Genomic DNA, 12,049 nt, shown 5'->3' on the forward strand with positions numbered 1-12,049 from the left:
CCATCAGCAAATGAGATGAAAAAACATCTGAATATATATAGTTGTACAATAAGGTATTGTGGAACTCCTTTTTATTTAGTCTTGATTACCTTATGCAAATTTAAATATATGCATGTCTTAATAAGTAACCAGTATGTAATATCAATATATAAGCTACAGTTGGACATAAATCTATTTTATGCAAATCTGTTTTTTGAGCTTTTGCATTACCAATACATCCAAAGCTGAGTATATGTATTTTACTGTGTTCCCGATACTCCTTTAAGATGGTTTTGACAGGATGTGACAGCTCAGTTTCAACTTGTAATGCTGCTTCTGACAATAAAATGTAAGATTACGTAACAGATCTCCTGATAACGAATGAAACTGCAGCTTGTCAGGCGATAAAGATGCTTCAGCTAGTTAACTGTTCCAAGCAAAACAGGAAAAGCAATAAGACAGAATCCCAGAGTAGGGACAGGGACTGCACAATACGCAGTCCGGATATAAAGAAATTACCACAATTTAAAATGAAAAGGTTTTACTTATTTTGTCCTCAACCAAGGTTTTTGTGAGGAAAATAGCTTTTTATAGGTTATCTTAGTTGTAAATGTATTAGTATTTATTTAAATACTTATATTTGTAAAATCAGTGGCAACTCGTTCAGACTAAGGTTGGATAAATTATGTTTTAAATGTGAGTGTGTACATCGACAGATATGCATAAATAAAGTACAGTACACATACAAAAAGTTCTTCATAAAAAACGCACATGCTAAAAGAAGAAAAACAAACACAACAACTGGTTAAAGAAAATAAAATCATAGTTTTCTCATTTTGTTCCTCATTAAATAAACACAGCTCTCTTTTGCACATGTCACACAAAAGTTGAATTGGTGCTTCATTAAATAAACAAAAGTGCGTAAATTACGAATATTGCTCTAAGTAGCTGTGACATGGTGGACAAAGGATGTGAATACATCTGCCTGTCTTCGTTCTGCATGTACTGCTCTAGAATCCTGAGCAGTGTTACACAAATAGTGCGAGCAAACAGTCAAAACATGATTATGTGGAACAGAGTGCTTTGTATTCTCCTTAAATCTACTTGTTGAACTGTTTTTCTTGCTTCGCTTTGCTTTAAAACCACCTCTTTTATGTTTGTTTTTTTTGTTTGTCTTTTCCCATAATCCGAACAAAGGCTTTGATGACTCAGCAAGATGAGCTGGAAAAACTGAAAAGGGTATTTGCTGCAGACTGATTACCGTAACTATGTATGGTTACATGTTATGTTAAACAGACTGGAACCAATAAACCGAAACTGACAAACTTTATAGTTGTAGTTACATGCACCGTAGTGCCAAATGAATTAAGCCAGACATTTAAAAGGCAAGAAACAAAGATTTTCTTTATTTACGAAGTTACTTGTATTCAACAGTCTTTTTCTGTTCAAAGGGACATCTTGGTTTGACTAAGTCTCTCAAATTGGAGACCCACAGACAGTTTGATAAGGAGAAACTAAGCTTATACCTGCAATGATAAAGCAGGAGACATGCACATTTGTCACCACAGCGTTATTACAGACATTAAGTCACTTTAAATGATATGTGACGTTATAATAACCACATTGTTATGAAGTAAAGCCAGTAATATTTATATTAACAACATATTCAGAAAACATAATGGAATGTAGTCAGCAGCTTTGTAATATTAATAAATCAGTGCTATTTATCTTTAAAAACACCTCTCAAACTTTGTTTGCATCAATTTTCAGTGTTTGTTTTAGCGCACAAAACTTTTCTTAGTGCTTTCACAAAACTAATATAACTGGAACAACGACCAAAGCGACCTTTCATTCTAAAGGATTTATTGTTTGAACTTTAAAAAAAAACAGACAATGTTTAACATAAGGCACATGCAGAGCTTCTTTAGGTGTGGACTCTGATAGCAGGGATAACCAAGAGGTGATAACCAATAAAGGTTGTAAAAAAGAAAACCAGTAAAACCAAAAAGTGAAACTTAAGGAGGGAAGTATGAAGGGACACCTTTTGCTGGCTTTTAACCTTCTGATTTTGGGGAGCCTTTGGACTACTTTCTTCTGGTATACATGCAACACAAAGTAAGTTACTTTTTTGCACAATTAACCCAAAAAGGATAAGAAAGGTTTGAGCTTGTTTGGCGTTACGAGTCAGTTAGGCAAAGTTAGAAATGCTAGATCTATAAAAAAGAAGTCGATATTAGGAGGGACGTTATTTTCCTGAATAAAGTCTGCTATTTATCTTTTTAGAAATATTTTGTTAATGCAGCTACAATGACAAAAGTATGAAAGCAGTGCCAGCCAATCTACAAAAAGAAGTTTTATATATCTATAAAAGCGCCTCAAATTAATCTATTTTGTGTTATCTATGAGAACTAGTCAAAGCACCTAAGACTATTTTTTTTTAGAAATTATTCTAGACTTATTTTCTTCATGTCCAACTACCTTTGGCTTTAACACAAACAAATATATGTGTTGGGTAAAGGTTTATAGATAAGCTTTACAAACATTTACTGACGGGGACCAAAGTCAGCAAGCTGAGTGTAATCGCAGGCCACATTCTTATTTGTCTTTAGATTTAAAAATGAAACAACGTTTATAGTTTATATTGATTATTTATTTCTTACTTTATCATTAAATAGACAATAATTATTTTAATGAAACAAACTTAATTTGAGTTTTTCTACATAAGATGTGAAAAAAAAAAAATTGCTGATAGTTTTACCCTGAACTAAAGTTTCCCATTTTTGAGGAAGTAAGATTTTTTGTTTATTTTATTTATTTATTTATTTTTCTTGCTTGTTTATATGTTTTGTTTTTCCATGCTATGTATGGTAATATGGCTCACTGCTATTAATTGACCAAATTTAATGAAGCGTGCCCATGTCTGGGTTTTGAGTAATCATCACTAAGAGTTTGCGGTTATTCTAGAATAAAATTAAAGCAAAGGCAGTAAAAGATTGATACTTTACATCATACTTAAATTTCCTATTCTAAGAAGATTTTGATGTTTTTGTAATTTCCCCGTGGGCTCCACTTTGAACAGCCTTGTTTATAGCACCAAGTAAAAAATTTGTTAAAATCAATGTTGCTATGACAACTGAAATCTAAGTATTGGCTAAAGGAAAAGGAATCCCAACAGTTGTGACACCCATATGGATCTAAAGCATTAGTGGATAATAAGTCAGGAATTAACCTAAAAAAGAAATCTGAGCAAATTAATTCTAAAGTGAAAATAAAGATATGTATAAAAAAAAATCCATTGCATCTATTTTGGATTAATCAAATAAAATTCAACATTATTTAACATTATAATAATTTTTTAGATGAAATCACTATTGTTTATATATTTATGAGGCTTTGGTTCTGGCGAACAGTGAAAACAATGTCAAGTAGGGGAAGAAAAGTAAGTGTTTTTCTCTCAGGCAGAATGAAAGCTTTTGTTTTTGTTTGTTTTTACTTCTGCAGTGCTGCTCTCAAGCTATTGGCAGACCCGCTTATCATTATCAAACAATTTAAGAACCACTGTGTTTTTATCATCACCCCAAATTGATGACTATGTTGACTATCATTAGGAGTGTAACTGTAGATTTTAATGCCTATTTGATTCTAGCACAGTCCTTTATGTTTATCAGACCTGTGTAGCAAAATATACATCATTTCTACATGTCTGAAAACATGGAAGACTTATTTTTCAGAAAAGAATTCACTTCATCCCCAACTGTAACTGTAACTGTAAGATACTGAAAAAAATAGAACAGAATTATCCTTTTCTCTCAGCAATTTCAGATATACCAGTAGCAATGTTAGAGATGATTTAAAGCAGGCTGATATATAAACTTATAAACTTGAAAGAAGTACTGTATTTATTAAAAAGGATACTTAAACTTATACTAATGTGCAAATGGGTAAGTAGATATGAAATTAAAGTAGAAAATATACATGTTTATTAATGCATAAGAAACTGCAGAGTATTTACAGGAAATGCAAAACACCTTTTAAGTTTGGGAGCAGTAATATAAAGTCCTACATTTAATATAACTGTACTAATTCTTTGGAAGTAGCTGGATATTGGAACTTTATAATATGTTCATAATCTTTTTTTCATGAAATGCAGACTTTTTTGTGTGCGTGCAAAATTACGTTTGTTGCTTTTAATTGTTATGTGTCAATCGAATTGTTCTAATGTAAAGAAAACATTGACAGAAACACATCTATTGAATTTATTGATTTGGAATGGAAGGCCATTTAAATTTATATGAGTCAAGAAAGTTATTTAATAATTTGGTATATGTATACACCTATACTGTAATCGCCATACATTTCTGTTAGAATGTTTCTCAAATTGTCTACATAAACAAAAACAGAAGAAACGATGTCACACTATTGTAAAAAACCTTTACGGCACGAGAGTAACATGAATAGATAATTTTCTGGAGTTGTACAAACACATAGTAATTTTATATCAATGGAAGCGAGGTGGGTAATAAGTAGTTACATTTACTCAGTTACATTTACTTGAGTAAAAATAGTTTTTCTATAGTGTACTTTTAACTTTTACTTACCGGTAAGTAAAAAAAATGATGAAGTATCACTACTCTTACTTAAATAAAATGTTTGGCTTCCCTACCCACCGTGAATAACTTTACTCAATGAAGAACAGGCTTGTTTTAAACAAACATACACTAGAGAAACAAACGCCTATATCTAATGAATGTATGTTACTATTTAATGTTACATTAACATACCATATTCTAACCTACATACATAACAGACAATCATTAATGATGACAGAGATTTTAGGATAAAAAAATTAATTAGGAAAGGCATTTTGAGGAGTTTTTTCCACTTGAAATAATTGTGTAATTACTGAATTTTATTATTATTTTCTTATCTCGTTTTCAAAATGTGCAGATAACTTTAGATGTTTTGTAAATTTACAGCATTTCTGAAACATTAAATCTGATGTTATGATCAGTTACTCAGTATTTGAGTAGCATTTTTGCCAATATTTTTTTTTCTCTTACTTGAGTAATTTATTGGATGGCTACTTTTTACTTTTACTTTAAATATGAAATATTAAAGAACAGGCTTGTTTTAAACAAATATGATGCAGTGGTGCTATTCTTACTTGTGTATTTAATGTGTTGGTACTATATCCACCTCTGCATGGAAGTTAAAACATACAGTATTTGGGTTGTGAGAATGTACATGTGCAATCCAGGTAAAGTAGGTACGGCAGTGGAGGGTGGTGGTCTATATAAAGGGAAGTCATATGTGACTGCAACAATTTCCTTAAAATCATTTCATATGATTATAAACGTATATGTCTAAATGTAGTTGATTGGTTTGAAATGTCTCACTTTAAAGGAAACAACATACATACTGTTCTATGAAGCCAATTTGTGACAATATTAAATTAACGCTCATGGACATAGAAATGGATTATAAAGTTTTCTCCTGGTAAAGCTGACCATCCCATAACAAGAACAAACAGGGACAACACATCAAAGAACAAGTTTGCCCACATATAATAAAGCCTTCACTTTTCTAGTGAGAGCCGGAAGAACAAGGCCCCTCTGCATCACTTTATATCTCCAAGAAAAATTGACTAATTGTATTTTTTTCATTGAAACATTCTATATCAAAACACATTGCACATCCTAACATGAGGCAAGCACACCTTTAGAAGCAAGATAAAACTCCCCCTGTGAAGAAAATGCAAATAAAACTTGCCACACACACTGTTAGAAGTCACCCGTTAAATTTTAACTACATAAACGCTCTACCTCTTCTGTAAAATGTGTTTTTGTCAGAAGTTGAAACCTATTAGACTCTGATTATATTTCTGTTTTTAAAATAGAACACCCAATTCTCCTTTGTTTATTTTACAGTTTTTATCTGTACTCACCTACAGAAATCTGAATGAAATCAAAATCACACGTTACTTACTTTATTAAAAATGATTTACAGTAGCAGCACATTTATTCACACCAATTGAACTTTCTCCAGCGTTTCTCCAGCATTTTTAAAAAAATATTTTAAATATTTATGTACAGTATACATTTTATGTGACAGTTCAGCACAATGTGCTGGATACGTTTGAAATTGAAGGAAAGGGATGCCTGAAATTTTCTGACATTTTTTTCTTAGCGTATCAAAATAACAATTCTTCCATCATTAAACTGTTGCAAGGTTTATATTGTATTTTACTGCTGTCTTTTATTTTGATCTGCTGCGGGCGTCACTCCAGCTACTTGTAGATCCTCTGCAACTCGACTATTAAATTTTGAGTGCTGACGCATACAAACATTTAAGGGTAGAAAAAAAAAGACTCAAAGATTATGTCAATCATAAAATGTTTACTGTGTATCCAGAGGTACTTTGTGTCATATGGAGAAACAAAGCCATTGTAGAGCTTTGCTCAGCATCCTGGAAAACCCAACGTCAAAATCTGAGGTTGGAAAATCTCTTGAAAAAACTTTAATATTTTTAGATTTGCTCATGTTTCTAGAAAATACTGCTAATTAAACAGTTGTCCATAAACAGTACCTCTTACACCTATTCATACCCCTGATAGAAATATCATTTGCAGCCTTTACATAAATGTAATTCTTATCTGATAGTATTACATTTTTAAGATAATTTCTTTAATTAAGGTGCATTTATGTAGCAGGAAAAATAATCATACATTAAGCATTATAACGTAGTGGTTTTCTAGTGAGATTACCAACCAGTTTTCTAACTTCCCATTTAGAATATTCTTTGCATAATCATTCTACATCTTCCAGAGTAGAAAGATTATGTTTTTTTTTTCTTGTGCTGTCTTCCTCCAAACACATCCATTTAAAATTAAGATCTAGGGACTGGGATGCCTAATACAGCCATGTAGAGGCTTTGTTTCATATTTATCCTACTCCTAAAAAAATTCAGCACTTAAATTAAAAAAGAACAGAAACGTATGAATTTTTAACAATAAGATATTCAACCTGAGCCATATGACACAACCCCTTCCACCTGGTCTAAAAGGAAAGTATGGTAGCTTCAAAAGATGTCAAAATCTAGTACTCATGTAGATCTTTATTAAAACAGATCAATAACACACTTAAAGTTCTGAAAAGCTCAAACACAACCAGCTCTAGAGATTTAGATATCTGTGCTAAAAAGCACTCAACCCTAAATAATATTTGGTATTTTACATCCACAATTTAAACCTGAATAACTTTGTTACACAAACATTTGATGTAAACTTATAAAAATGTTAACAATCGTAAAATCATATAGATATAAAATATAAATATAAACTTGGAGGAACTCCCATAGTCTGACACAATTCACATTTAAGGTCATGCACAGTAAACATACATACATATATATATATATATATATATNACATACACTAGAGAAACAAACGCCTATATCTAATGAATGTATGTTACTATTTAATGTTACATTAACATACCATATTCTAACCTACATACATAACAGACAATCATTAATGATGACAGAGATTTTAGGATAAAAAAATTAATTAGGAAAGACATTTTAGGACATTATATATATATATATATATATCTCTCTCTCTCTCTCTCTCTATATATATATATATATATATATATATATATATATATATGCATGTATACATATGCATAAATGATCTGCAGTTTTCCAATGCTTGTCAAGAGAATAACTTTGATAAACCTACACACCAGTCGGACCACAAACATAAATATTTTTCCATTCCTCTTACATGTCAAATTTAGAAGGAAGAAGGTGGAACGACAAGTGAAGCTTTAAATAAGCAGTAAGTCATAACCTTACTTTCTCAGCCTTTGGTGCCAGTTTTAGCAGGAAAAACCTCACAAATGCAACCCGCAGACAATCAAAAGCCGTAACAACTGTGCCATCAGCATAGATATGAGGGATGCATGAGCTTTATTCTGCTTTCAAAAATGCATTGAGATGTTAGGTCTAATGCACCTTTTATGAAGTTGATAGGATGGGTGTGGAGATAGAAATGGTGGAACATACTGTACTGCTTAGAAAAGCATGATTATCTGAAAACAATCCACTGAGTCTGTAAGGCCATATAGGAAAATCTCTGACATTAAGATAAAGATTCATTGTCCACAGTTTGTAAAAAAATCATGCTTTGATCTTATCTAAAATAGGAGGATGAAAAGGATTGTTCTCTCTTCAACATCTGCTCTTATCCAGTTAATAATCAGCAGAATAACAAAGGAGTCCGGCATCATGTCCATATAGAAAGGATACACGTCCTTATCTATCTTTATTGAAGGAGTCTGGGCCATTGCCCCTACGACCCCTTTGAGGATTGAGATGAAGCAACAACTGTGGACCTAACAGACCTAAATATCAGGATGTAATAAACCTCTTGAATCTTAGCCAGAATGAAGCCAGGAATGAAGCCAAGACTACTTCTCAACACAGATCAGATCTGTCCTTTCAGCGACTCCTATATTCAGGGGTTGCCAAATAAGGTCACTCCAAATTGCTCATAGGTTTTGCATGCAGAAGTTTTGAATGCCCCTCCTGACGCACCCTGAAATATGTGCAACACAAATTATGTTGTTTTTTTCTTCTTATTTTGCATAAGCTGATTTTTCTATGTATGATTATGCTGCTGAAAATTTTTAAACAAAAAATTATACAAAAAAGTTATAAAAAAGTTATCTTTCACACATCCGGTGCCAATGGCTGTTACATTTCACAAGTCTCTTTACAAGTAGATAAGCCTTCAAGTAAATTATTTGCTCAATTAGGTGTTTATAAGCTGCATCAGTAGGGCCGCCATGTAAAGGCCTGAGTTTGTTCTTTAGAAAATTTGAAGGTACGATCATAAAATCCGATGTCAGCCAAACAATGTAGAGACTGTGTGTGCAACTATCCAAGTAGATGAATATTATTCTAGTACTACAGCTTCTGCTAAACTTACAGTATGTCATTCTGACTCCGCTCTGGTAAAAATTATGTCACAAAAAATATGGAATTGGCATTTTACTTTGAACCAGAAATAAGTAGGGTTTTATTTCTCCCCTGATGTACACAGGCGTCAGCGGGCCCTCCGACCACCATCAGTAGGCAACACGGGGAAGGGTCTTGCCCAAGGACACACAGACATTGAAAGCCAGAGCTGCGGATTGAACCACAGACCCTTCAGTTTTAGAGTAAACTCCTGCATCTGACATAGAAATAGCTGTGCTCCTGCCATCAACACCTTTGTTTATAGACGTTGTTTTTTTGGCCTGTTTTTCATTGTAGTCCTGTTAGTTGAAATGCTCGCCTTCAATTCTTCTGCTTTCTCTTAAATACCTTATCTTCTCCATCAAATCTTTGTTTCTGCTATCAGATCTAATGCTTCTTGCACATATATTTTCTCATTTCCTTCCCTTCATGCGTAAACTAGTCTCTGCTTGAGTCAGACATTCACACGCAAACCTACTTGCTCTGCTTGTGCATTTTTTTTGGCTGTCAGACTGACAACTGTTCGTCGTCAAGCAATCATTCTGGCCAATAGAACAACTACCGCTGAGTTTACCTGTTACTGCTTACTGATAACAAAATGGCTTTTCAACATAAATTCTTCTCCAATAACAAGCTGAAAACACAAAAGATTTAGGATATAATAATAATAAAAGCCAATAAAATTATAATGAGTGATTCCAGAATCATTAAAGAAAGTCTACTAATTTTCTGCTGAAGGCAGAACTAGCATCTCCCTTGAATAGCATACTATGAAGTGAGAAGCTTTGTGTTCACTTCAGGCCTGAATGTGGTTCGCGTCCAAGATTCAGGTAAGTAGCCTACTTTTATCGAGGCTGAAATGGTTTATAAAACTGTCCAGTTTTGTTGATTAGTTAATTTATTCGATTTAGCATATTGAAGACCAGAGCACACAACTGGGTTAAAAGAATATAGCGCTGTAACAGGTAAAATTAATAGTTGCAAACAAGCGCACCCTTTCTGAGGCAGTCGTTCTATTGGCTGAAAAGGTTGCTTGGCGACAATCAGACTCCAGTCTGAGACCCAAAAGAATCCACAAGCAGAGCCAGTGGGTTGCGAGAGTATATTTGACTCGAGCTGAGACTGGTTTGCATGCAAGGATAAGGAAGTAAATGAGAGGAAAAAATATTTGTGCAAGAAACATTAGCTTTGAGAACAGAAACAAAGATTTGAAGGAGAAGAAAATATGTTTAAGACGAATTAGAAGTTTTTAATGCAAGCATTACAAGTTTTGAATGCAAGTAGAGGAAATTCTGCTCTCAAATTGTAGATGTGTGCTATCAGTTTTTGGCAGAAAAATATCCTCCATACTATGCAGAAAGCTGGTGACTTCTTTTCATTATGCGCTTCAGCATCACCAGACCCCTTTACGTGGCCTACCACTTCATAGCTGAGTTGGCGTATTCCCAAACACTTGGAGAGAAAAAAATAAATAAATAAGTTTCCATTTTCTTATGTTACACCTGATAGCTGAAAAATGAAATATCTAGGAACAGGGAAATGTCCCAACTGTATTTGTTCACAAGTGGTATCCTATACTAGTTCCACACTGGAATTCACTGAGTTCCTGAGAGCAGCCAATTCTGTTGTTACAAACAAATGTTTGCAACAACAGTCTGCATGCCAAGGTGCTTGATTATACACCTGTGACCATGGACCTGATTGGAACACCTGATTAAATCATTTTGATGGGCGAACAAATACTTTTGGTAACATAGTGAATCTAAAGGGATAACTGCAAACGCAGCTATTGGAGATGAAGATCTTTCTGTCTATTCTAAGCCCATTGCCCTGTCTCAGTAAGACCTGAACCATCAGAGTGTTTAGCCCAGCCACCTCTAAAAGGAGTTTTTCTTCTCCACTGTCACTACAACCAAGCTTAGTGTGAGGGATTGCACCTGAGTCAATGAGTCGATGCAATCAACTGGTCTTCCTTTGATAGAAAACTTTGAATTAATTTGAGTGTGGTGAACTGTAAAGTGCCTTGAGGTGACATGTGTTGTGAATTGGCGCTATATAAATAAACTGAATTGAATAAAGACCAATTATCTCAGTGCTTTGTTCTTGTAAGAACTGGATTTCCCAGCTGCAGTGGAGGGAGGGTGTCTCCCTCAGAGACACTTGTGTTGATACTTAGTAGATCTGTTTATTCTTGTTCATTCTTGGCATAGAAGTTACAGAAGGTGCAAACAGGGAGGAAAAAGGTGCATTAAGAATAAGCAATATATACACAGTATATCCAGGTATATACAGTATATCAAGATAAATAGGATTAAGGTGCAAGTGTACATGTATCGCACACAATTAAAAACAAAATAAAAATAAGAAACAAAACAAAACAAATGCATACAGAAATGTAAATACGATAGGCAGAAATAAATAACATTGAAGAAATAAATAGGGTAAAAAATACAAAGGAAGAATAAAACTGACAAAAATATTATAACATGCACATACATAAATACTTTAAAAAAAAAAAAGATTATAATGGAAAATAAATAAATTAGGTAATTATTACAAAGGTGAATAAATAAAGAAGCCAATTAAAATGGATATATACATTTATGTCTCACTGTATCATTATAATTTCTACCTACATATATTTGCTTATTGTATTTTTGGGGGCAGTTAATTGTACACTTATTTATTTATTGAGCATTCATTTCTGTATTTATTTTTAAATATGGTCAAGCTGGTCCTCCATATGCCACTGTTGGGCCCAAGCTCGGATAACAAAAGTATCTTACAGTAACTACCCACAGAGATATTTGAAAAAAAATTATAAAAATAAGTAAATAAAAATGTGGTTATAAATACGTTATGAGAGGAAAGGGGAAGTCAACAACAGTAGTCAATGTGGTCATTCTTTGAGAGTTATGAATGTGCTCTAAACCTTTTTCTGATGGTGGCGTGACAGTAAAGGTCCTACCCGTCATCACCAAGACCAGACTTGTGGTCATTAATGTTAATAATGTCATTTATTATATCCCTAAACTGACCTTTATGCGACTCC

The 12,049-nt window shown here is 33.3% G+C and overlaps 1 protein-coding gene across 1 annotated transcript in view; it reads left to right on the plus strand.

Annotated features, from left to right (window-relative positions):
- Positions 1-1,909: 1,909 nt before the first annotated feature.
- LOC107084757 (alpha-2,8-sialyltransferase 8F-like) overlaps positions 1,910-12,049 on the plus strand; it is a 41,833-nt gene continuing 31,693 nt past the window's right edge. Inside the window, exon 1 of the mRNA XM_015374756.1 lies at positions 1,910-2,094. Coding sequence (XP_015230242.1) covers positions 2,009-2,094 — 86 coding nt within the window. The 5' untranslated portion in view covers positions 1,910-2,008. The remainder of the gene's footprint in view (positions 2,095-12,049) is intronic.

Source organism: Cyprinodon variegatus, unplaced genomic scaffold (genome assembly GCF_000732505.1).
Source record: "Cyprinodon variegatus isolate N-32 unplaced genomic scaffold, C_variegatus-1.0 Scaffold109, whole genome shotgun sequence".
NCBI lineage: Eukaryota > Metazoa > Chordata > Actinopteri > Cyprinodontiformes > Cyprinodontidae > Cyprinodon > Cyprinodon variegatus.